General features: G+C 39.6%; 1 protein-coding gene across 3 annotated transcripts; it reads left to right on the forward strand.

Annotated features, from left to right (window-relative positions):
- The first annotated feature begins 1,007 nt into the window (after positions 1-1,007).
- Positions 1,008-26,739, forward strand: LSM6 (LSM6 homolog, U6 small nuclear RNA and mRNA degradation associated). Of its 3 annotated transcripts, XM_060147714.1 has the most exons (5): positions 1,058-1,110; positions 2,498-2,600; positions 14,279-14,394; positions 23,734-23,847; positions 26,337-26,739. In XM_060147714.1, exons 3-5 carry the CDS (start codon positions 14,301-14,303, stop codon positions 26,369-26,371), a joined length of 243 nt encoding a protein of 80 aa, XP_060003697.1. In that variant the 5' UTR covers positions 1,058-1,110; positions 2,498-2,600; positions 14,279-14,300; the 3' UTR covers positions 26,372-26,739. The 3 variants fall into 3 exon arrangements, with proteins under 3 accessions (XP_060003696.1, XP_060003697.1, XP_060003698.1); XM_060147713.1 differs by lacking the exon at positions 2,498-2,600 and having other exon boundaries at positions 1,008-1,110; XM_060147715.1 differs by lacking the exon at positions 2,498-2,600 and having other exon boundaries at positions 1,060-1,169.
- The last annotated feature ends 409 nt before the right edge of the window (positions 26,740-27,148 follow it).

The following is a 27,148-nucleotide window of genomic DNA, read 5'->3' on the forward strand; positions in this document are numbered from 1 at the left end:
TACAATTATGTGGTCTTTACCTGAAGGGAGCTCTTATAAAAGCATATAAGGAAGTCCTTCCTTTCTACCAAATCACACCTAGTCATTCTCTGTCCCCTGTGTCAATCAAAGGTTCATTTCTTCTGCCTTTAGCTAAGAGAAGCTCACAAGAGGGTGAACTCATTTTCGTCTTAGAAAAAAAATCTGTATTTTAGATCCTGTAACACTTAAACAGGGTTAAAGATCTGCTTAAAGATATCATCGCTTTGTTTATAGCATTACAAATTTGGAATAGAAGTAAAGTATAAATTTTAAGCTGATGAGGGTATGCGTGTAGGGGAAAAAGGAATCAAGTCCTGGCATATTAGTTTTCTTCTTTTTCCTCTCCCTTGAATAGCAAGAATATTGAGAATTCATGCAAAGTTCCAAACCAAGTTCCCATAGCAGCACTTAAATAATGTCTGTACACCATTTCCAGTTAGAACTAGTTTATAATGCAACGCACTTTATGCCTTTATAATACGAGTTACTTCAGTGATTTTAATTTTTTGTGTCGATTATCGTCGCTATGGAAACAATCTCTTGCTAAGAAAGACTTCGTCTTCACACATTTAAGCAAAATCCAAAAGTGAATTTAAAGGTCCGAGACTGCTTGTCTTATTTATTTATTTGTATTTAATTATTCAAATTCAGGACGTTTCTTGAGTATGTATAGGCATTACTTTCGCAGTGAATTCCAGTTTCTTATGCCTTCAAGTTATTTTTTAACATTTCTGCCTAAAAGAAATCGTGGTTAAAATATCCCTTCCAGTGTTGCTTTTTCCTTTGCGGGAGTGGGGGAGGGAGGACTGGTGGTGTTTGCTTTCTGTTAGAAAAGAGCCCCAGCACTTTCCACCTTGACTCCGGGGCGCCAACTTCACCTTCAGGCAAACCAGGATTCTGGGATTAGCGCGCTCTGGCGCGGTGAGGCTTTTCGGTCCTCGCGGGCTGCCGTAGTCATGGAAAGCAATGATTGGCTGAGACAGAAAAGCGCCGCAGCCTCGGCGATTTCAGTTTCGGTTTCGCCCGGTTGGTCGGAGGAGGCCGGGCTTGTGGGGTGCCCGGAGTCGGGGTTCTGATCCCGGCCGCGAGGTAAGCCATGCGGCCGCGCGGGCAGTCCGAGGCCTCAGTGTTCCGTCGTCCCGGGCAGGGTTAGTGAGCAGCATCCCCGGGCCGGGCCTGCAGCCCCTGGAGGGCCCGGGAGCGAGCGCGGCCTTCGGAGCCTGCGGGTGCCGGGTCCCGCGCTCACGCTCGGTCCTCGGCGCCTGTCGTGCCCGGGAGATCTGGGACCGCCGGCGCCGGGCTTCCCGAGCTCGGTCCTGAGAACCCCACCCCGAGGGCAGCCTAGATCGCGCGGGGAGGAACGGCATTGGCCGGGCCCCACGAGGTGGCTTCCGAGACCGCTCATGGTGGTTGAAGTACGCTGGGAAGCCCGACATGAGCCCGGGGATTCGGCGGGAAAGCGGACCCGAACACAGGGCCAGGCTTCGCCTGGGATTGCTTGGCCTCCGCTGCATCGGGGTGGCTGCGCCTGACTCCCAGGAATTAAGAGCTGGACTAGCCCACCTTCCCGAGTTGTCAGGTTGGGGATGCCCACAGTTGCATGGTTTTAAGTCCTGTCACCACGGCTTTTGTGAGCAGGCGTGTGCGCGCGCGGTCAGCCCGTATTTTCGTTTAAGGTGTCTAGAACTGGGATGATGCAGATAGTCTTGAGAGGGATTTGGTGTGTCCTTTCCCTACCCCTTATTAATACAAGACGATTATAGAAAAATTGAAAATACAGAAACCTTTAGTGAAGAAAATAACGTTCATGGCACCCTTCCGCCTACAGTCTGTTCTGGGCTAGTTTGTATTTGAGCTAAGGCTGTACCCATTTTATCACTTAACAGTATATTTAGTTTTTCACTTTCATTTAGAAATCATTCCTAAGTATAATTTCTAATTTTGTATTTTCTTTTGATTGGCTACCTAAATCATCATTGTGTAGGTCCTACCCATTATTTAACCATTTAGGGTGTTTGTGAATTTTTGCTTCATTTTAGTATTCCAGGTAATACTTTGATAAACATTTTTTTAAAAAAATATTTCAGATGATTAACTTGGACTGATTCTGAGGAGTGAAATTATTAGAATAGATACTGTGATCTTGTGGGGTCTTTTTTAGGTCTTCACACACATGGCCAGATTGTTTGCCAAAAAAGTTTTAGCAATTTCCATCATTCACGTTTGTGCCTTTTTCACCAAAAGTAATTCTTTTCTAGGATATCAACTGGCAAGGTTGAGCCTCTTTGGATTTTTTTTTTTTTTAATACAGTGTTACGTGGCAATTCCACTTGCTTGAATTTTGTGCAGGACTCTTCAGAGGATGTTATTGTGTGTGTGTATTTGTATTTTTGGAGTTGCTGCATAGGCCCTGACTGAATGTTAGAGCAGGATGATCCCTTAAGCGATCGTCCGGCATAACTCCTTTATTTTGCAGATGAGGAACCTGGGGCCTGAGAGGTGAAATGATGAGTTATCCAAGGCACACTGCTAATTAAGTAGCAGAGCTGGGATTAGAACTCAGGGTTCCCGCATCCCAAGTGAGTACTCTTTATGCTGCAGCAGGTGGTCTCTCACTGAACTGTGACGTTCTTAGTATTAGAATTTTAAAAGATGTTTACATCACTTGGATTATTCAACAGTTTATTTTTTTTATTGAAGTGTAGTTGATTTACAATATTGTGTTAGTTTCAGGTGTACAGCAAAAGTGATTCAGCTATGTATATATAATTTGTATCTATATATAATATATATATATATATTTTCATACTCTATGGCTTCAGATTTGGGCCAGGTAACAGATTGTAATCATCTGAGTGATCTGTAGCACTGAAAAATGGGAAAAGTGACGTTTTCATGGTCAGGACTAGAAATTCATTATTTGGAATGGCAATCCCGTCAAGATATTTTTTGACAGTTGTTTTCATATTCTTTATATGTTGGAATAAAATATCTAGTAAGTTATGATTTATACTCTGTCATGTGGTTAGAACCTAGCTGTTGGTTCTCATTTGTTAACCCTTGAAGGTTTTTTAAAAACTTGTTGCCTTAAGATCAGAGAACAATGGTTTTAGGGCTTATAACAGAGTTTCCCAACCTCAGCTGACATCTGGGGGCAGATCGTCCTTTGTTGTGGAGGACCGCCGTCCTGTGCTTTGTAGAGTGTTAAGCCGAATCCCTGGCCTCTACCTACTAGACCTCAGTGGCACCGCGCTCCGCAGTCAAGAGAATCTAAAATGTCTTCAGACATTTCTGAATGTCCCTGAGGGTGGGGTTTAAAAGCGCTGCTGGTGGAGAACCACTTGCTTATGGAAATTATTTGGGGACCTTTGTACAACATAAATTACAGTGTTCCTTACCTAGAGAGTCTGACTGGGAGTTGGCTTCAGGAATCTGCATTTAACAAGCCATCTGTGTTGATGCGGGTGCAGCTGTTTCTTGGACAACACAGAAGCGTTTCTGTTTTCTCCATCTCTCTTCAATTTGGTGGTCAGTAATAGAGATATGACTAGGTTAGAGCTGTTCACATGCATGGATGATGCTGTACTCATCTCTGTGCCCATAGCTGGGAGAGGAGGGGAAGGGACAGGGCTTTTCCTTGGCACTGCCCTTAAGTGCTGCTTCCTCAGGCCTGGGCAGCGTGCTTAGGTACCAGGGTTACTAAATGAGGAACACATTTTCCTCATCCCGGAGAAGCTTAGAACCCAGTGTGGGAGACTGGTCAGCCAACAGGAAAACTGCAAAGCAGCCGCCCAGGGCAGTGACTGTGAGTGGAGAGAGGCGCTCTGGGTGCGCAGAGGGCCAGCTCAGCGTGCCCCCGGGAGAGAGGGGAGGAAGGTAGCCCCCTGTGGGGGGGGAATTGGTCTGCAGCCTTCGGAAGAGGGCAGCGTATCCGCTGTCTCGGAAGGGAGATATAGAGAGAGCTGTGTTTCTCCGTGTCTCATGCCCTCTCTGACAATGATGTGTTAGTCTACAGCTGCGTTTACTTGGGTTGTAGTATTGGGTTTCATTGCAGTTTTTTTCCTTTTCAATTTTTTTCACCCTAAACTGTAAATACTTCAAGAGTAGGTGAAAGTTTACAGTGAACATTGCCAAGAAACAAGGATTTGCAAGTCTCCTTGTATATTTCTTTCTGTTTGACCATTTTTAAATATCGTCACAGGCTAATTTACAGGACTTTGTCACTTTCGGTGTTTTCCCCTCAGTACTGCTACTCTCCAGATAGATCTCTCACTGTCTCTATGGCCATTCCCCAGGTTTAACACCTATTCAGAAGGGCAGCTGAACCTCTGAAAGGGCTTCGGCTTTGGGGTCAAGCCTTAGTTCTGCTCACCCCCTCACAGGGTTGCTATGTGAATTGCTGAGGAATCTAGTGTGGCCTGGCACATAGTGGATGAATAAAATTTGTTTCTTTTTTCCTCCCCATTCTTCTAATTAAAAAAATCTCTGCAAGGCAGTAGGCAGATGTTCTTGTACCAGACCTCTCAGTAGCTTCTGCCAGAAAATATACTGCTTTTGACTTAATAGCCATTTATGAAAATAGGTCATTTAAAACCCCGAGTAGGAGTCAGGGAAGGGAGAGAAGGCCTAGAGGGTGATTATGGCTTTAATTTTGAAGAGAAGTTTTATCAAGGTGACCCTGAAGCAAGAAAGCCATTTTCCTCTTACATGTTTATGGTTCAAGAGGCTTTTTTCTTCCTTCAGAAACAGTCAGAACTGTTCCTTCTGCCTTATCCAATTTAAAAGATGAAAACTTAAACTTACGTGAGGCAAGTCATGGGAAAAATTGTGGTGTCGAGACCAATTGACTCATACAAAATGGATTTATGGACGAGTCATTAAGTAACAGGGAGTACCACGGAAGCCTAATGAAGACAAATGTAAAAGATACACTCTCCTAAAGTGATGGATAAAATGTGTTTGAAGCAACCATTCTCTTTACAAATAACTTAAAACAAATTTTTTTTCAAGAGATTTAGCACAATGTCGATGTTCTAGAGAGTAAATGAGAAGCTTGGTACTAGTCTCTCCTTTCACGTGGCTTCCAGTCTTGTGAGGGAGCAAAGACTCCTATTTAAAAAACGTAAAGCATATAAAAGAGAGTAAATAGTGACAGGTAACCAAATGGGAAACTCTGACGCCAGAACTAAGTGAAGAGGGCCTGTCTCCAATCATGCAAGTCTCTGCTTCAGACCTCCCCAGGGTCCCCATCACTGACACAAGTATTTCCCATGCTTGCCAGTTCATAGGCGTCTCCTGCGCTTTTGCAGACAGATTCTGGTTCCTGCCCCAGAACTACCGAATCAGGATCTCCAAGTGATGCAGATGATTCACTTTTGGGAAACTGGCCTGGAGGCTCAGGGCTGCGCTCTCTCAGCCTGACTTGCTCTGATCCCATGATGGTGGCCCTGCTCCCTTCTGCAGCTGCTGCTTGTCCTTCTTGCCAAGGTAGCATTTTCCCCTCAAACCCAAACACTGTCTAATACCTTTGCTAAGATTTCTCTCCTTTTAGGCTGGTGGACTCCTTTTCCTCCATACTCAGCTCAGGTTCACCTCCCGAAATTTTCCTTTGATCTCCAAGGCCTGGTGTAAGCCACTCTTCCGTATGTGCTGTTCTCTGCACCATTTTATCCAAATGCATACAGCTTTTCAAAAACTTTGCCATTTGTATGTTTCTGTCCCCTTTGGAGTATCAACTCTGAGGGCCCAGGGCCACATCTTATAGGTGCTACATCCCCAGCCTAAGTGCCTGACAGGTAGGTGCTGCATAAAAATTTGAAGTGTTGAATGCCTTCAGGAAGAGATTGATGTTAATTGGGGTAGAGATGAGACTTAATGGCAGAGGCATGATCTTTGATGAGTTTAGAACAAGAATATGTCCATGCTTTTTTAAAAGGTGAGGAAACATAGTATTAGTAACATTTTAAAAATAACTAATATCATCAGTTAAGCAACTATCAGTCTAGGTTTGCATTCTTTCATGTGTCTTTAACTTTTTTCTTTTTTCTAAACAATGGAAAATTTTATTTGAGGATCCTAACCCAGGAAGAGCATCTCAGAAACTTTCAGAACTGTTCTCTGTCATTAACTTTTTTTTTTAACATCTTTATTGCAGTATAATTGCTTTCAATAGTGTGTTAGTTTCTGCTTTATAACAGAGTGAATCAGCTATACATATACATATGTCCCCATATCTCCTCCCTCTTGTGTCTCCCTCCCACCCTCCCTATCCCACCCCTCTAGGTGGTCACAAAGCACCGGGCTGATCTCCCTGTGCTATGCAGCTGCTTCGCACTAGCTATCTATTTTATATTGGTAGTGTATATATGTCCATGCCACTCTCTCACTTCGTCCCAGCTTACGCATCCCCCTCCCCGTGTCCTCAAGTCCATTCTCTACGTCTGCGTCTTTATTCTTGTTCTGCCCCTAGGTTCTTCAGAACCAATTTTTTTTTTTTTTTAGATTCCATATATATGTGTTAGCATACAGTATCTGTTTTTCTCTTTCTGACTTACTTCAATCTGTATGACTGTCTCTGGATCCATCCACCTCACTACAAATAACAATTTCATTTCTTTTTATTGCTGAGTAATATTCCATTGTATATATATCCCACATCTTCTTTATCCATTCATCTGTTGATGAACATTTAGGTTGCTTCCATGTCCTTGCTATTGTAAATAGAGCTGCAGTGAACACTATGGTACATGACTCTTTTTGAATTATGGTTTTCTCAGGGTATATGCCCAGTAGCGGCATTGTTGCATCATATGGTAGTTCTATTTTCAGTTTTTTAAGGACCCTCCATACTGTTCTCCATAGTGGCTGTATCAATTTACATTCCCACCAGCAGTGCAATTCCCTTTTCTCCACACCCTCTACAGCATTTATTCTTTGTAGATTTTTTGATGATGGCCATTCTGACCGGTGTGAGGTAATTCCTCATTGTAGTTTTGATTTGCATTTCTCTAGTGATTACTGATGTTGAGCATCCTTTCATGTGTTTGTTGGCAATCTGTGTATCTTCTTTGCAGGAATGTCTGTTTAGGTCTTCTGCCCATTTTTGGATGGGTTGTTTGTTTTTTTGATATTGAACTGCATGAGCCTCTTCTATATTTTGGAGATTAATCCTTTGTCAGTTGCTTCATTTGCAAATATTTTCTCCCATTCTGAGCATTGTCTTTTTGTCTTGTTTATGGTTTCCTCTGCTGTGGAAAAGCTTTTAAGTTTCATTAGGTCCTATTTGTTTATTTTTGCTTTTATTTTCATTTCTCTAGGAGGTGGGTCAAAAGAATCTTGATGTGATTTATGTCATAGAGTGTTCTGCCTATGTTTTCCTCTAAGAGTTTTATAGTGTCTGGCCTTATTACATTTAGGTCTTTAATCCATTTTGAGTTTATTTTTGTGTATGGTGTTAGGGAGTGTTCTAATTTCATTCTTTTACATGTAGCTGTCCAGTTTTGCCAGCACCACTTATTGAAGAGGCTGTCTCTTCTCCATTGTATATTCTTGCCTCCTTTATCAAAAATAAGGTCACCATATATGCGTGGGTTTACCTCTGGGCTTTCTATCCTGTTCCATTAATCTATATTTCTGTTTTTGTGCCAGTACCATACTGTCTTGATTACTGTAGCTTTGTAGTATAGTCTGAAGTCAGGGAGCCTGATTCCACCAGCTCTGTTTTTCTTTCTCAAGATTGCTTTGGCTATTTGGGGTGTTTTGTGTTTCCATACAAATTGTGAAATTTTTTGTTCTAGTTCTATGAAAAATGCCATTGGTAGGTTGATAGGTATTGCACTGAATCTGGAGATTGCTTTGGGTAGTATAGTCATTTTCACAATGTTGATTCTTCCAATCCAAGAACATGGTATATCTCTCCAACTGTTTAATTTCTTTCATCAGTGTTTTATAGTTTTCTGCATACAGGTCTTTTGTCTCCTTAGGTAGGTTTATTCCTAGGTATTTTATTCTTTTGGTTGCAGTGGTAAATGGGAGTGTTTCCTTAATTTTTCTTTCACTTATTTCATCATTAGTGTATAGGAATGCAAGAGATTTCTGTGCATTGATTTTGTACCCTGCAACTTTACCAAATTCATTGATTATCTGTAGTAGTTTTCTGGTAGAGTCTTTAGGATTCTCTTTGTACAGTATCATGTCATCTGCAAACAGTGACAGCTTTACTTCTTCTTTGCCGATTTGGATTCCTTCTATTTCTTTTTCTTCTCTGATTGCTGTGGCTAAAACTTCTAACACTATGTTGAATAATAGTGGTGAGAGTGGGCAACCTTGTCTTCTTCCTGATCTTAGTGGAAATGGTTTCAGTTTTTCATCATTGAGAATGATGTTGGCTGTGGGTTTGTCATATATGGCCTTTATTATGTTGAGGTAAGTTCCCTCTATACCTACTTTCTGGTGGGGTTTTATCATAAATGTGTTGAATTTTGTTGAAAGATTTTTCTGCATCTATTGAGATGATCATATGATTTTTCTCCTTCAGTTTGCTAATACGGTGTATCACATTGATCGATTTGCGTATATTGAAGAATTCTTGCATCCCTGGGATAAACCCCACTTGATCCTGGTGTATGATCTGTTTAATGTGCTGTTGGATTATGTTTGCTCGCATTTTGTTGAGAATATTTGCATCTATGTTCATCAGTGATATTGGCCTGTATTTTCTTTCTTTGTGACATCTCTGGTTTTGGTATCAGGGTGATGTTGGCCTCGTAGTATGAGTTTGGGAGTGTTCCTCCCTCTGCTATATTTTGGAAGAGTTTGAGAAGGTTAGGTGTTAGCTCTCTCTAAACGTTTGATAGAATTCGCCTGTGAAGCCATCTGGTCCTCGGCTTTTATTTGCTGGAAGATTTTTATTCACAGTCTAAATTTCAGTGCTTGTGATTGGTCTGTTTATATTTTCTATTTCTTCCTGGTTCATTCTTGGGAGGTTGTGCTTTTCTAAGAATTTGTCCATTTCTTCCAGGTTGTCCATTTTATTGGCATATAATTGCTTGTAGTAATCTCTCATGATCCTTTATATTTCTGCAGTGTCTGTTCTTCTCCATTTTCATTTCTGATTCTATTGATTTGAGTCTCTTCCCTTTTTTTCTTGATGAGTCTGGCTAAGGGTTTATCTATTTTGTTTATCTTCTCAAAGAACCAGCTTTTAGTTTTATAGATCTTTGCTCTTGTTTCCTTCATTTTTTTTCATTTATTTCTCATGTGATCTTTATGATTTCTTTCCTTCTGCTAATTTTTTTTTTCTTCTTTCTCTAATTGCTTTAGGTGTAAGGTTAGGTTGTTTATTTGAGATGTTTCCTGTTTCTTGAGGTAGGATTGTATTGCTATAAACTTCTCTCTTAGAATTGCTTTTGCTGCATCCCATAGGTTTTGGGTCGTTGTGTTTTCATTGTCATTTGTTTCTGGGTATTTTTGATTTCCTCTTTGATTTCTTCAGTGATCTCTTGGGTATTTAAGAGTGTACTGTTTAGCCTCCATCTGTTTGTATTTTTTACGGATATTTTCCTCTGATTGATACCTAGTCTCATAATGTTTTGGTCAGAAAACATACTTGATACAATTTCAGTTTTCTTAAATTTACCAAGGCTTCATTTGTGACCCAAGATATGATCTATCCTGGAGAACATTCTATGAGCACTTGAGAAGAAAGTGTATTGTGTTGTTTTGGATGGAATGTCCTATAAATATCAGTTAAGTCCATCATGTTTAATGTGTCATTTAAAGCTTGTGTTTCCTTATTTATTTTCATTTTGGATGATCTGTCCGTTGGTGAAAGTGGGGTGTTAAAGTCCCCTACTATGATTGTGTTCCTGTCGATTTCCCCTTTTATGGCTGTTAGCATTTGCCTTATGTATTTAGGTGCTCCTATGTTGGGTGCATAAAGATTTACAATTGTTATATCTTCTTCTTGGATTGATCCCTCGATCAGTATGTAGTGTTCTTCTTTGTCTGTTGTAATAGAGTTTATTTTAAAGTTTATTTTGTCTGATATGAGTATTGCTACTCCAGCTTGCTTTTGATTTCCATTTGCATGGAATATCTTTTTCCATCCTCTCACTTTCAGTGTATATGGATCCCTAAGTCTGAACTGGGTCTCTTATAGACAGCATATATATAGATCTTGTGTTTGTATCCATTCAGCCAGTCGGTGTCTTTTGGTTGGAGCATTTAATCCATTTACATTAAGGTAGTTATCAATATGTATATTCCTATTACCATTTTCTTAATTGTTTTGAGTTTGTTATTGTAGGTCTTTTCCTTGTCTTGTGTTTCCTGCCTAGAGAAGTTCCTTTAGAATTTGTTGTAAAGCTGGTTTCCTGGTGCTAAATTCTCTTAGCTTTTGCTTGTCTGTAAAGGTTTTAATTTCTCTGTCTAATCTGAATGAAATCCTTGCTGGGTAGAGTAATCTTGTTTGTAGTTTTTTCCTTTCATCACTTTAAATTTGTCCTGCCACTTCCTTCTGGCTTGCAGGGTTTCTGCTGAGAGATCAGCTGTTAACCTTATGGGGATTCCCTTGTATGTTATTTGTTGTTTTTCCCTTGCTGCTCTTAATATTTTTTTCTTTGTATTGAATTTTTGATAGTTTGATTAATATGTTTCTTGTGTTTCTCCTTGGATTTATCCTGTATGGGACTCTCTGCACTCTCTGCACTTCCTGGACTTGATTATCTATTTCCTTTCTCATATTAGGGAAGTTTTCAACTATAGTCTCTTCAAATATTTTCTTAGTCCATTTCTTTTTCTCTTCTTCAGGGAGCCCTATAATTCGAATGTTGGTGTGTTTAATGTTGTCCCAGAGGTCTCTGAGACTGTCCTCAATTCTTTTCATTCCTTTTTCTTTATTCTACTCTGCAGTAGTTTTTTCCACTATTTTATCTTCCAGGTCACTTATCCATTCTTCTGCCTCAGTTATTCTTCTGTTGATTCCTTCTAGAGAATTTTTAATTTCATTTATTGTGTTGTTCATCATTGTTTGTTTGCTATTTAGTTCTTCAAGGTCCTTGTTAAACGTTTCTTGTATTTTCTCTATTCTATTTCCAAGATTTTGGATCATCTTTGCTATCATTACTCTGAATTCTATTTCAGGTAGACTGCCTATTTCCTCTTCATTTGTTTGGTCTGCTGGGTTTTTACCTTGCTCCGTCATCTGCTGTCATTAACTTTTAACTTTGGACAAGGTAGTTAATAATAGATTTTCACATCAGAATGCATCTTAGTGGGTTTTTTTAGCACAAAATAAACTAGTTTTCTCTCAAGTTTGTAGATGAAGAAGCTGGCACAATGGGACTTAGCATCTGATGGGAAATGAACCTAAGTCTCAGTGAATGAATCTCTGAGGGGCCTTCAGCATGTCTGTAGACCTGTCCAACTACAGAACAATGCATGTTGAAGACAGAAATAAAGCACTTTGTAGATAAATGGGAAGATGTGTTTCCTTTTACTAATGTCATTAAAGGTATTGAGTCTGCTACAGTATTTACTTTGTAATTTTCTTCGTGAGCTCAAAACACCATGAATAATGTTGTGTGGTCTGAGTCATGACTGAATAGTGATTGTCCTGAATAGTAGTTGTAATTTCAGTTATCTGTTGAAACAGTGTAGCTAAACAAATAAACTGGCAATTCAGTGGAAAAATTAAAATTTGCCAAGCAGAATAATTATTTGATCACATTTAAAAAATCCTTCAAACCTTGAGGAGATGGAATGGATGGACCAAATGTCAGCCCCACATTCAAGAATAGTTTTTGAAATTTGTATTTTCTTTTGTTTAATTTGAGATATTGACTTTTCTTGTTTAAAGAAATTTTTTTTTTTTTTTTTTTGGTGGTATGCGGGTCTCTCCCTTCTGTGGCCTCTCCCGTTGTGGAGCACAGGCTCCGGATGCGCAGGCTCAGCGGCCGTGGCTCACGGGCCCAGCTGCTCCACGGCATGTGGGATCTTTCTGGACCGGGGCACAAACCTGTGTCCCCTGCATCGGCAGGCGGACTCTCAACCACTGCGCCACCAGGGAAGCCCTAAAGAAGATTATTTTACTTAAATTACGATCATTTTTGTTTACTCATGCCCTTTAAACAAGAGTTTAAGTTCTTCTAGATTCTAAGTTCTTTAAGGTCAGAGCCTGTGTGTACATTTAAAAAATTTTCTTACAGGGCATGTCCATACACATAATTGTTAAACAAATGAAAAGCCAATAATCTAGCATTCTAGTTTATCCAAACTGCTGAGTGTGCATGGATTTACATTGAGAAAATCTCCAAACAATCATCTTAAACCTGAATTCAGATCATTGAGTGGATGGACTTGGAGTGAAATAACCAGTGCTATTTATGGAAGAATGTTTAGTGAAAGTTTTGATTGAAAACAAAACAAGAAAAAACTTGATTTTTTTAAAAAAATTAATTTATTTACTTTTGGCTGTGTTTGGTCTTTGTTGCTGCGTGCAGGCTTTTTCTAGTGGCGGTGAGCGGGGGCCACTCTTCGCTGTGGTGCACAAGCTTCTCATTGCGGTGGCTTCTCTTGTTGCAGTGTGTGGGCTCTAGGTGTGTGGGCTTTAGTAGTTGTGGCACAGGGGCTCAGTAGTTGTGGTTCGCAGGCTCTAGAGTGCAGGCTTAGTAGTTGTGGTGCACGGGCTTAGTTGCTCTGCGGCATGTGGGATTTTCCCAGACCAGGGCTCGAGCCCGTGTCCCCTGCATTGGCAGGCAGATTTTCAACCACTGTGCCCCCAGGGAAACCCCACAACTTGAGTTCTTGAGGAGAGTCCTTCAAGTATTGTATTCATACTAATTTTTAAATGTGAATGTTTATATGGCTACTAAATAAAATTGATGCTGAATTTGACTGAAACAATAATTAATTTCCAAAGTTTTTATTTAAGTAACAGTTACGTTTTGTTACGTTTGTTTATCAAAATATTTTGAGATAGAGAACTTACAAAACAGGATGAGTTTTTAAAGGAGTGATGGGTAGCTATGTATGTCTGTGATTGATTTGGGTACGTAATGCTCTTTCTGTATTTTAGATTTCTATTATACTTGATTTTTAAGATTTTTTTCTTTGTTATAAGGAGTGTATATCTGCTATAATTACAATATACATAATATAATAAAAATATTTGGCTACATTAGCAGCTTTCAGGAGGCTGCATAAAGGTGTGATTAAGACATGGGCTGGCCATCTACTTACTGGCTATGTTACCTTGACCAGGATGTTTAGCCCTTTCTGTGTCTAGTCATCTGTAAAATGAGTGAGCGCTAAGTGGATTAATACATGTAAAGTGCTTACATAAGTGCCGGCCTGTAGTACACTCAAATATTGGCTCTCAGTTATGATTCTTATTCTTTCTGGAGATACTGTTTTGGCATATAGTATTTACAATCAGATGTTGTAAATACTATATAAACATTATGTAAACTGTGGCTTTAAAACATGCCTGAGGGCTTCCCTGGTAGTGCAGTGGTTGAGAGTCCGCCTGCCGATGCAGGGGACACGGGTTTGTGCCCCAGTCCGGGAAGATCCCACATGCCGCAGAGCTGCTAGGCCTTTGAGCCATGGCCACTGAGCCTGCGCGTCCGGAGCCTGTGTTCCGCAGTGGGAGAGGCCACAACAGTGAGAGGCCCGTGAAGCCCCCCCAAAAAAAACAAACAAAAAAACATGCCTGATTAGAACTTGAATGTTGATCCCCTCACATTTGTGGGCACGTAATTTCATCCTTCTGGGCCTTTAATTTCATCAACAGCCTTTAATTTCATGGGGATATGAAGACCTTCTTCCCAGGGTTCTTGTAAAGATTAAATTTGACAGTATTTCTAGGGATCTTAGCAGAGCGCTCAGCATGAAGTGAATGTTGGGTAAGTGGTGGCGATGGTCATGGTGGTCGTGGGTATGTTGACTGCGGACACAGTGGTGACAAGTGGTTAAGAACAGGGGCTCTGGAATCACAGGACTCTTCTGTGGTGAGGCTGTGTCTGAGGATTCTTGTGGGCCTAATGAGGTAATGTGTGTCAAACGCTTAGCTTAGTATCTGGCTCCAGGTAAGAACTGGAATCACGTTAGCGGCCGTGCTCTGGGTGTGGTGGTGGAGCAGTGTTGGCTCTTTGCACGTGGTCCTTTGACACTTGATTTCCTATAAATACATTAAGGGCTTCCAGGCTTTTTTGTTGAATAATTAACTTTTGTCTTTACCTTTATTTCTCCCTTTCAGATTTCTGATCAGGATTGTTAAAATGAGTCTGCGGAAGCAAACACCCAGTGACTTCCTGAAGCAAATCATCGGACGACCAGTTGTGGTAAAATTAAATTCCGGAGTGGATTACCGAGGTAAGATTTCCATGCTTCATCCTTACTGGTGTTCACTATAAAGAAGTAAAGGTGACTTAACTGCTTTTTATTAACCTCTTTGAAGTACCCAGTAGACCAAAAAAGCATTGGTTGTCAACAGTTTCTATACCCATTCCTTTTTTTTCTTTTTTTTTTGTGGTACGTGGGCCTCTCACTGCTGTGGCCTCTCCCGCTGTGGAGCACAGGCTCTGAACACGCAGGCTCAGCGGCCATGGCTCACGGGCCCAGCCGCTCCGCGGCATGTGGGATCTTCCCGGACCAGGGCACGAACCCGTGTCCCCTGCATCAGCAGGCGGACTCTCAACCACTGCGCCACCAGGGATGCCCCTATACCCATTTCTTTTTCTACCTCTGAGATGGTTCATTTTAGAGACAACTCTGACAGCAGAGCGTGTTCCTCTGACTTGCGTGATCTGGGGCTCCTGTCTCCTGTCTTTGCTTTGAGATTGGTGTGCCTGCATCCCCTGGTGACAGCCAGGCTTGAATAACTGGATACTAAAGAACTCCTTGGCCCAGCAGCATTTGTTTTTGTGGAAGCAGTCAAGATTGGCAAGCAACGGGAGGGACCTTCAAGACGGCAGAGGAGTAAGATGTGCAGATCACCTTCCTCCCCACAAATACATGAAGAATACATCTACATGTGGAACAGCTGCTACAGAACACCTACTGAACGCTGGCAGAATACCTCAGACTTCCCAAAAGGCAAGAAACTCCCCACATACCTGGCCGAGTGTCTGACAGGGTCTTGGTGCTCCGGCCAGGTGTCAGGCCTGAGCCTCTTAGGTGGGAGAGCCGAGTTCAGGACGTTGGACCACCAGAGACCTCCTGGTCCCACGTACTATCAAATAGCGAAAGCGCTCCCAGAGATCCCCATCTCAACGCTAAGACCCAGCTCCACTCAACGGCTAGCAAGCTACAGTGCTGGACACCCTATGACAAACAACTAGCAAGACAGGAACACAGCCCCACCCATTAGCAGAGAGGCTGCCTAAAATCATAATAAGTTCACAGACACCCCAAAGCACACCACCATATGCGGACCTGCCCACCAGAAAGAAAAGAACCAGCCTCATCCACCAGGACACAGGCACAGGCGCCAGTCCCCTCCACCAAGAAGACTGTATAACCCAGTGAACCAACCTTAGCCACTGGGGGCAGACACCAAAAACAATGGGAAATATGAACCTGCAGGCTGCAGTTAAGCAAAATGAGAAGACAGAGAAATACACAGCAGATGAAGGAGCAAAGTAAAAATCCACCAGACCTAACAAATGAAGAAGAAATAGGCAGTCTACCTGAAATAGAATTCAGAGTAATGATAGTAAAGATGATCCCAAGTCTTAGAAATAGAATGGAGAAAATACAAGAAACATTTACCAAGGACCTAGAAAAACTAAGGAGGAAAAAACAGTGATGAACAACACAGTAAGTGAAGTTAAAAATTCTCTAGAAGGAATCAATAGCAGAATAACTGAGGCAGAAGAACAGATAAGTGACCCGGAAGGTCCAATAGTGGAAATAACTACTGCAGAGTAGAATAAAGAAAAAAGAATGAAAAGAATTGAGGACAGTCTCAGAGACCTCTGGGACAACATTAAACACACCAACATTTGAATTATAGGGCTCTCTGAAGAAGAGAAAAAGAAATGGACTAAGAAAATATTTGAAGAGATTATAGTTGAAAACTTCCCTAATATGAGAAAGGAAATAGATAATCAAGTCCAGGAAGTGCAGAGAGTGCAGAGAGTCCCATACAGGATAAATCCAAGGAGAAACACAAGAAACATACTAATCAAACTATCAAAAATTCAATACAAAGAAAAAATATTAAGAGCAGCAAGGGAAAAACAACAAATAACATACAAGGGAATCCCCATAAGGTTAACAGCTGATCTCTCAGCAGAAACCCTGCAAGCCAGAAGGGAGTGGCAGGACATATTTAAAGTGATGAAAGGGAAAAAACTACAGACAAGATTACTCTACCCAGCAAGGATCTCATTCAGATTAGACAGAGAAATTAAAACCTTTACAGACAAGCAACAGCTAAGAGAATTTAGCACCAGGAAACCAGCTTTACAACAAATTCTAAAGGAACTTCTCTAGGCAGGAAACACAAGAGACGGAAAAGACCTACAATAACAAACCTAAAACAGTTAAGAAAATGGTAATAGGAACATACATACTGAAAACTACCTTAAATGTAAATGGCTTAAATGCTCTAACCAAAAGACACTGGCTGAATGGATGCAGAAACAAGACCCATATACATCCTGTCTACAAGAGACCCACTTCAGACCTAGGGACATATACAGACTGAAAGTGAGAGGATGGAAAAAGATATTCCATGCAAATGGAAATCAAAAGCAAGCTGGAGTAGCAATTCTCAGATGAGACAAAATAGACTTTAAAATAAAGACTATTACAAGCAACAAGGACACTACATAATGATCAAGGGATCAATCGAAGAAGAAGATATAACAATTGTAAATCTTTATGCACCCAACATAGGAGCATCTCAATATATAAGGCAAATGCTAACAGCCATAAAAGGGGAAATCGACAGGAACACAATCATAGTAAGGGATGTTAACACCCCACTTTCACTAATGGACAGATCATCCAAAATGAAAATAAATAAGGAAACACAAGCTTTAAATGACACATTAAACAAGGTGGACTTAATTGATATTTTTAGGGCATTCCATCCAAAATCAACAGAGTACATTTTCTTCTCAAGTGCTCATAGAATGTTCTCCAGGATAGATCATATCTTGGGTCACAAATGAAGCCTTGGTAAATTTAAGAAAACTGAAATTGTATCAAGTATCTTTCCCGACCACAACACTATGAGACTAGATATCAGTTACAGGAAAAGAATCTGTAAAAAATACAAACAGTTGGAGGCTAAACAGTACACTCTTAAATACCCAAGAGATCACTGGAGAAATCAAAGAGGGAATCAGCAAATACCTAGAAACAAATGACAGTGAAAACACAACAACCCAAAACCTATGGGAAACAGCAAAGGCAGTTCTAAGAGGGAAGTTTATAGCAATACAATCCTACCTCAAGAAACAGAAAAAATCTCAAATAAACAACCTAACCTTACAGCTAAAGCAATTACAGAAAGAAGAACAAAAAAACCCCAAAATTAGCAGAAGGAAAGAAATCATAAAGATCATATGAGAAATAAATGAAAAAAAATGAAGGCAACAAGAATAAAGATCTATAAAACTAAAAGCTGGTTGTTTGAGAAGATAAACAATATTGATAAACCATTAGCCAGACTCATCAAGAAAAAAAGGAAGAAGACTCGAATCAATAGACTTAGAAATGAAAAAGGAGGAATAAGAACAGACACTGCAGAAATATAAAGGATCATGAGAGATTACTACAAGCAGTTATATGCCAATAAAATGGACAACCTGGAAGAAATGGACAAATTGTTAGAAAAGCACAACCTTCCAAGACTGAACCAGGAAGATATAGAAAACATAAACAGACCAATCACAAGCACTGAAATTGAGACTGTGAATAAAAATCTGCTAACAAACAAAAGCCGAAGACCAGATGGCTTCACAGGCGAATTCTATCAAACATTTAGAGAAGAGCTAACACCCATCCTTCTCAAACTCTTCCAAAATATAGCAGAGGGAGGAACACCCCCAAACTCATACTACGAGGCCAACATCACCCTGATACCAAAACCAGACAAAGATGTCACAAAGAAAGAAAATACAGGCCAATATCACTGATGAACATAGATGCAAATATCCTCAACAAATGCAAGCAAGCAGAATCCAACAGCACATTAAAAGGATCAAACACCATGATCAAGTGGGGTTTATCCCAGGGATGCAAGAATTCTTCAATATACACAAATCAATCAATGTGATAACACCATATTAACAAATTGAAAGAGAAAAATCACATGACCATCTCAATAGATGCAGAAAAATCTTTCAACAGAATTCAACACATTTATGTTAAAAACCCGCCAGAAAGTAGGTATAGAGGGAACTTAGCTCAACATAATAAAGGCCATATATGATAAACCCACAGCCAACATCATTCTCAATGGTGAAAAACTGAAACCATTTCCACTAAGATCAGGAAGAAGACAAGGTTGCCCACTCTCACCACTATTATTCAACATAGTGTTAGAAGTTTTAGCCACAGCAATCAGAGAAGAAAAAGAAATAAAAGGAATCCAAATCGGCAAAGAAGAAATAAAGCTGTCACTGTTTGCAGATGACATGATACTGTACATAGAGAATCCTAAAGACTCTACCAGAAAACTACTAGAGATAATCAATGAATTTGGTAAAGTTGCAGGATGGAAAATTAATGCACAGAAATCTCTTGCATTCCTATACACAAATAATGAAAAATCTGAAAGAGAAATTGAGGAAACACTCCCATTTACCATTGCAACAGAAAGAATAAAATACCTAGGAATTTTCCTATCTAGGGAGACAAAAGACCTGTATGCAGAAAACTATAAGACACTGATGAGAGAAATTAAACAGTTGGAGAGATATACCACATTCTTGGATTGGAAGAAATAACATTCTGAAAATGACTATACTACCCAAAGCAATCTACAGATTCAGTGCAATCCCTATCAACCTACCAGTGGCATTTTTTGCAGAACTAGAGCAAAAAATTTCACAATTTGTATGGAAACACAAAATACCCCGAATAGCCTAAGCAGTCTTGAGAAAGATAAATGGAGCTGGTGGAATCAGGCTCCCTGACTTTAGACTATACTACAAAGCTACAGTAAAGAAGACAGTATGGTACTGGCACAAAAACAGAAATATAGATCAATGGAACGGGATAGAAAGCCCAGAGGTAAACCTATGCACATATGGTCACCTTATTTTTGATAAAGGAGGCAAGAATATACAATGGAGAAAAGACAGCCTCTTCAATAAGTGGTGCTGGGTAAACTGGACAACTACATATAAAAGAATGAAATTAGAACACTCCCTAACACCATACACAAAAATAAACTCAAAATGGATTAAAGGCCTAAATGTAAGGCTAGACACTATCAGACTCTTAGAGGAAAACATAGAACACTCTGTGACATAAATCACAGCAAGATCCCTTTTGACCCACCTCCTAGAGAAATTAAAATAAAAACAAAAATAACGAAAGGGGACCTAATGAAGCTTAAAAGCTTTTGCACAGCAAAGGAAGCCAGAAACAAGACAAAAAGACCACCCTCAGAATGGGAGAAAATACTTGCAAATGAAGCAACTGACAAAGAATTAATCTCCAAAATATAGAATAAGCTCATGCAGCTCAATACCAAAAAAACAAACAACCCAATCCAAAAATGGGCAGAAGACCTAAGTAGACATTTCTCCAAAGAAGATATACAGATTGCCAATAAACACATGAAAGGATGCTCAACGTCAGTAATCACTAGAGAAATGCAAATCAAAACTACAATGAGGAATTACCTCACACTGGTCAGAATGGCCATCATCAAAAAATCTACAGAGAATAAATGCTGTAGAGGGTGTGGAGAAAAGGGAACCCTCTTGCACTGCTGGTGGGAATGTAAATTGATACAGCCACTATGGAGAACTGTATGGAGGTTCCTTAAAAAACTAAAAATAGAACCACCATTCGACCCAGCAATCCCACTACTGGGCATATACCCTGAGAAAACCATAATTCAGAAAGAGTCATGTACCACAGTTTTCATTGCAGCTCTTTTTACAGTAGCCAGGACGTGGAAGCAATCTATGTGTCCATCAACAGATGAATGGTTAAAGAAGATGTGGGATATATATTACAATGGAATATTGCTTAGCAATAAAAAGATGAAATTGAGTTATTTGTAGTGAGGCGGATGGACCTAGAGACTGTCATACAGAGTGAAGTAAGTCAGAAAGAGAAAAACAAATACCGTATGCTAACACATACGTATGGAATCTAAAAAAAAAAAAAATGGTTCTGAAGAACCTAGGGGTAAGACAGGAATAAAGACGCAGACATAGAGAATGTAGTTGAGGCCACGGGGAGGGTGAAAGGTAAGGTGGGACGAAGTGAGAGAGTGACATGGACATATATACACTACCAAATGTAAAATAGATAGGTAGTGGGAAGCACAGGGAGATCAGCTGGGTGCTTTGTGACCACCTAGTGGGGTGGGATAGGGAGGGTGGGAGGGAGACCCAAGTGGGAGGAGAAATGGGGTTATATGCATATGTATAGCTGATTTACTTTGTCATACAGCAGAAACTAGCACACCATTGTAAAGCAGTTATACTGTAATAAAAGTGTTAAAAAATAGATTGGCAAGCAACTATTTAGACAGTATCATTTTTCAGCATAAACTTCTCACTCATATAATATGTGGGGTATCCAAAGACACCTTTCTGGTCTTGTAGAAAATGAAATGCTCTTTTTAAGAGGCTTGACACTACTGAAACTAACTTTGTGTAAGGAATGGTATCCAATTCCATTTTTTTGAAGTAACTAAATTCCTAATTTTCCAAAATTAAGTTATGTTAAATTACTGGGAATATTTCACAGGTATGGATAACTAATTGATTAGCAAAGTTTTAAAGTCTTTTTTGGCCTCTTTCCTGAATAATTCTTGGTCTCTTTCCTGAGTAATGATCAAAATCTCTTGAGATTTTTCCACTTTCCACATGTGCAAACTTAATTTTATTGAGAGCTTACTGTGGGTCCCGTGTGCATGAATCACTTTAATTTTCATTTTCTCTTCACATAAATCCTTTGAGATCTCTGTTGATTATCTCCACCTAGTAAGGGAGGAGCTAGGACTCAAACTCAAGCTTGCTTCAAAAGCCTTCCTAAAAAATACTCTGCTTTTTATGTACTGCTTTAGTTTCTTGACATTAATAATGTAGCTCCAGTTTAATTTGACTTTTACAGTGGAATCAATGGATTTATACTGAATACTGAGATAACATCTCTGTGTGCCGCTTCTCACCCCTGGGCTTTTGATGGGCCCAGAGGAGGTAATAGATTCGTAGAGAATATCCAGCAGCTGATTAGGGTGGCAACATGTGTTCAGTATCTTCTCAGTACCCCCTTCATTGAGGAGATCCACCAGCCTACTCTTTAGGGGAACATTTTCTATTTTCAAAGGAAATATATACACATATATATATATTTTTAAGAAATTTCAAAGCAAATAATGGAGAAAAGTATATAGAAGAAAGGTAAATCTTCCCCAAATTCTACCATCCAGAGATAATCACCCTTACCCAGTTAGATCTGTCTCTATATAAGCATAATTTTACATAAGTGGGATCAATTAATTGTACATGCATTCTGGTTTTTTTTTTTAACATTAAATGCATTCAGTTTTCTGACAACATGGAGTGTTTAATGGCTACATAGGAATACCATGAGTGGATGGACCACAGTTTTGTTTTTGTTTGTAACCAGTGTCCTATTAATGGACATTTAGGTGTTTACCAATCTTTTTTCTAATGTAAATGACTGCTCCTTTAACATGTATCTCAAGCCCTTGTCCAAGTGTCTCTTTATAATAAATTCCCTGGGGTACGGTTTCAGAGTCAAAGAGGGTGTAGATGACCCTCCATCAGGGCAGGTGGCCCATTCATCTCTATGTTCTCATCAACCCTTGTGTTAGCCTTTAATGTCAACTTTTCCATTCTAATTGGCAACAAGTAATATCTCATTTAATTTATATTTCCTTGTTTACTAGTAAGTTTCTACAACCTTTCACATGGGTAGTAGTAACCCTAATTTTTCTCCGTTTATGATTGTCTGGCCATGGCTTCTATACTATTAAAGCAAAACGTTGTACACTATTGAGAGCATACTATAAAGAATGTGATTAAATAAAAACAAACAAGGAAACAGCCCAGTTCTCTGTAGCAATTTCCCTTCAAGTTTGAAGAAACTTGTTTTCTGTTATTCATTGTAATTTAATCCCTTAGAGAAGGGAGGGGGTTATAATCCCAACCTCCAAGAACCTTTTTTGTTAAAAGACCTTTGCTATGAGAATATTTTTATTAGAAGGGAACATTTCATTTTTAAATGCATTTAATTAATTTTCAAACATTTGCATATCATGTCTCAGAAGTTTCTTGCTCATTTATGATTGTGGTTTAGATATAAAGTAATACAACAGGAATGAAACTAAAGTTGTAGCTTCAGCTTTCTTTTGATAGGAAATAATTATTATTATTCACAATGCATTCTGATGCTTCGAAAGTTTGCAGCTTCTAGCAGAATTTTGTTAGCTTACTGTCTTGAGCTCTCATTACACACACACAAAATTTTGAAAAGAAACTTTTGTTGAGAGGATAATGGGGGCAGAGGCAGGGAGTGAGAAGCATATTAATGAAGTTGAGACTACGTGGGGCTATCGACTTGGTTAATTGAATCACATTTGTAGTATTTGTTTTTACTTAAGTTGTCTATCTAGAAAATACCACTTGAAGTTAGAGGCTCAGAGTTAATGGTTTACATATCTTTGTCTTTTTTAAAAAAGGATCATCAGGTCCAATTCTGCAGAATTGATACCATCTTAACACAATTAAAAAGGTTCACTTGAACAGTTTCCTCGAAAGCTGCCTGGAACGTTTACTGTTTTTCTTATTAGTGTGGTTCTGCAGATATTCTAACTGGAACAGCGCAGAGAGGGATGTGCTATAAAGCAATATGGTGCCCGTGTTCTCAAGCTCTTCCTCACTGGGAGTCACAGCTTTAAGATGTTCTTTCAGGAGCACCTGCTGTCTCCTCTTTTCCATTATTCTGACAGATTGTGGAGCCTTCCTCTTAACCTTGGAATACATTCATCCGCTGCAGGAGATGTTGTGAAAGAACGAGATCAATCTGCCAGACCCGTATTTCACTTAGTGCCCAAAGTCAGAAATGCCACTGGGCATGAGGAGTCATGGCTAGGGATCACTTGTTCCTGCATAATTGCCCACTCCTGTCTTTAGCTCTCAAAGAATGGTGTCGTACTTGGAATATTCTTACCGTGTTACTTTTGTGAAGGCTTTAAAAGTTGCCATTGTTGCCACACATGCAATGAGGGAGGCAGCAGCCCATTGTTTTCCCTGCCAGCAGTGGGTGCATGACGGCCTTCGTGCTGTACGCGTCTTAGCCTTTCATTCAGACGGGCAGAGAGCAAAGACTTTTGTGCTTCGCTCTATTGAATTTCATTTACGGTGTGAGTTTTTATATTAAGCACGTAAGAGCTAATGAGAAAAGAGATTGTCAGCTCTAAGGTATACCCTGTAATTTTCAACTCTTTGCTTTGTATGTCTTCTCTTTGTCTGAATCCATCTCCAGGGGTCCTGGCTTGCCTGGATGGCTATATGAATATAGCCTTGGAGCAGACAGAGGAGTATGTAAATGGACAGCTGAAGAATAAGTACGGGGATGCATTTATCCGAGGAAACAATGGTAACAGCCCTTCACTCTACAGTTATATCGCATCCAAAACAGGATCACCAGCATGTTTTCTAGATGATTTAAAAGTTCAGTTTTAGTTTTGCTTTGTTTTTAAATTCTTATTACATCTCAGATCTTCGGTGTGGCTAGTTCTTTTTTGGATGCTTCATGGCATTTTGGAACTAGAAATTCTCTTCTTCCCTCCCTTTGCTGATGGTGAATTGAGGGGCCTCGGTACACTGACCCAGAGCTCTGTTCTCGAATACAGTGTGTTATATTCCCCCAACACGGCCTCTCACACTGGCGGTTGGTGCTCCGAGAATGGCCACTATTTCCCTGCTACCTTTGGTTTGGCAGTTAGCTTGTCTTGTTTCTCTATTAAGCATTCAGATGCTTTTTTTCTGTGGGAGATTTGTATCCTTTAGTTTGGCAGAAATGACAAAAGAGGAAATATGGTTCTGAAGTTACCCAGCTTTTTTAACAACTTATTATTGATAATACCTGGTTTAAAAACACATTATCAGTAAAGTCATATTTGAATTTTGGGGTGGGGGCGGGGAAGACATCAAAACTGGGGGAATTATCCCTTGATTCATCCCCACTTTTTGGTCCCATCCCCCAAATGGAGCTCTGTGACTCTTGATTCAGGGTTTTTTATTGATGTGTATTCTTTAGTTTGGATAACTTCTTCAGCCCCCATAACACTTGGATCTCTTTGCTGTGAACTAAACATCCTGACTTTCATTGTAGTTATTCTACCTCCTGTCCTTACAATACCATATTGCTGCTTCACATTATATCTTCATTTTATTTTATTTAAAATTTTTTTATTAAAGTATAGTTGAGTTACAGTGTTGTATTAGTTTCCGGTGTGCAGCAAAGTGATTCAGTCATATATGTGTGCATATATAACTGAATATATATATTCTTTTCAGATTCTTTTCCATTATAGTTTACTGTAAGATACTGAATATAGTTCCCTGTACTATATAGTAGGACCTTGTTGTTTATCTATTTTATATATAGTAGTTTATATCTGCTAATCCCAAACTCCTAATTTATTCCTCCCTCCACTTCCTCTTTGGTAACCATAAGTTGGTTTTCTTTGTCTGTGAGTCTATTTCTGCTTTGTAAATACGTTCATTTGTATCATTTTTTTAGATCCACCTATAAGCGATATCGTATGATATTAATCTTTGTCTGACTTATTTCACTTAGTAGGCTAATCTCTAGGTCCATCTGTGTTGCTGCAAATGGCATTATTTTATTCTTTTTTATGGCTGAGTAATATTCCATTGTATATATGTATCACATCTTTATCCATTCCTCTGTCAGTGGACACCAAGGTTGCTTCTATGTCTTGGCTATTGTAAATAGTGCTGCTGTGAACATTGGGCTCACATCATATCTTTATATATATACCTTTTTAGTACTTCCAATGTGTAGAATTTCTTTTCCTATTTTTAATATTGTTCTTGTTTGACTCTTTCCATTTACTAAGAAATGTTAATGATCTTTCCCCATCTCAGTACAGCTGATAACAGCAGTCAGCTAGCTGCAGGTTCTGTGAGAGGTGATAGGATGCATCCTGTCATGTACAGACTACATCTTGGACTTGGCCAGTTTCCTAGGGATGTTTTTACTGTCATTCTGATGCTTTCCTTTATATAACTTTTTCCATGGGGTAATCGGCTCCATAATTCACATCCTAGGCTCTTAAAGAGGATCCTGGCTTATTTAATTAATCTGTGCTCTGTCCTTTCATCAGGATATCTCTTAATGTTCACTTTGCACAAACCTGTCAGAGTCTGAGTAGGCGTGGGTGGTAGGAGGGGAGGTACACCTCTGGGGAAAGCTTGGTCTCTAGTGACCAAGACATTAGATGTGGTCTGATTCTCATGTACTACATATTCAGTATACCCTGAAGAGTTCATGTGGGTGGTCACGAGAGGACTAGCTGAGCAAAACTTCGGATAAACCAAAGGCTGATGCTTTACAGGGAATTCAGAATAAGACGAAATAACAAACTCCTCAGCTCTTGTTTATCCTGATGCAATTAAAAAAGTAAACAGGAAGTTTAGTGATTATATCGAGGAGATGGATGAAAATATTTATTTTTTACTTATTCTTTATTTTGAATCTGAAGTCTGGCCTGGTAGATTTACTAATTTGCTTTAACCACCAATCATAATTGTTATACCGAGAATTATAAAACATTCGAAGATTCCAGAGACTTTCACATACATTTTATTTTATCCCCTTGGTTGCGATTTGCAAATCCAGTCAGATGTATAGCTAAGATCAGAACACAGTCCTCTAAGACATCAAACCCAGGTCTAGAGTCATAAAATTAGTTTTATAATAGTTCTAGAATTTATTGTGTGGTTTGAAAATTCCTTTGAAATATGCAGAGGTGTCAGACTAAAATCTGCTTGCTTTTAAAACTTGCTATTATGATACTTAGAAAAGTTTTTTTCAATTTGTTCATTTTTTCTTTTCAGTGTTGTACATAAGTACACAGAAGAGGAGGATGTGAAGACACCTAGAGTGCCATACTTTTCACACTCGGATATGTTTTTTATTAAGTTTTTTGGTTCTTCTGTCATATAATTTGTCCTATTTTGTCATAGTTGGTGATTTTTCACTGACACGTGAGTGAGATAAATGTATAAAATTGTGGATTTAATTGTAAAGAGTTCTTTCATATTTAAGTTGCAGTCATTTTCTTTTACCTCTCTGTCAGTGAGCAGAAAGCAAAAAGAATTTTCAAAAAAGAGAAAATCTTTTTCTCCCTACATGATTTGTAACTGAAGTCTCAAACAACACCATTTGATTTGCCTGCTTTGCTTGTGGGACTGACTGAAATGATGGACGTGAGGACAATTAAAACATTTGTAGAGACGGCTTCCTCTCTCCTGCTCTGTTCACCGTACAAAATGCTTGAGGGAAAATGTTCCACGAGGCATCCAGTTTCAGTCTCAGGCTGAAAAGGTTCCCTGAGACCAGATGCTCAGCCTCTGTTTCCATTATCTTGATAGGAAATAGAATTGGGCATCTAACCGTGGCACTTCCACAAAAGGAGTGGGAATCTGAATTGAGCTGGGGGAGAGATTCTAAAGGTTCCAACATGCTAGGTGTAGGTGTAAACGTTCCTTTTAAGCCAAGTCTGTGCGCACTCATCTTACATCTCCCCCGGGCGGTTCACGCGGTGGGTGACGGAGTCCGGGCCATCCACGCCGTCCTCTCACTTTGTGAACACGGTGGAAAGCGAGGCCTGGAGTTTGTAAACTCATTCAGGTTCCAGTTGCTCTGC

The sequence above is a fragment of the Lagenorhynchus albirostris genome, chromosome 4 (genome assembly GCF_949774975.1).
Source record: "Lagenorhynchus albirostris chromosome 4, mLagAlb1.1, whole genome shotgun sequence".
In the NCBI taxonomy this organism is placed as follows: domain Eukaryota; kingdom Metazoa; phylum Chordata; class Mammalia; order Artiodactyla; family Delphinidae; genus Lagenorhynchus; species Lagenorhynchus albirostris.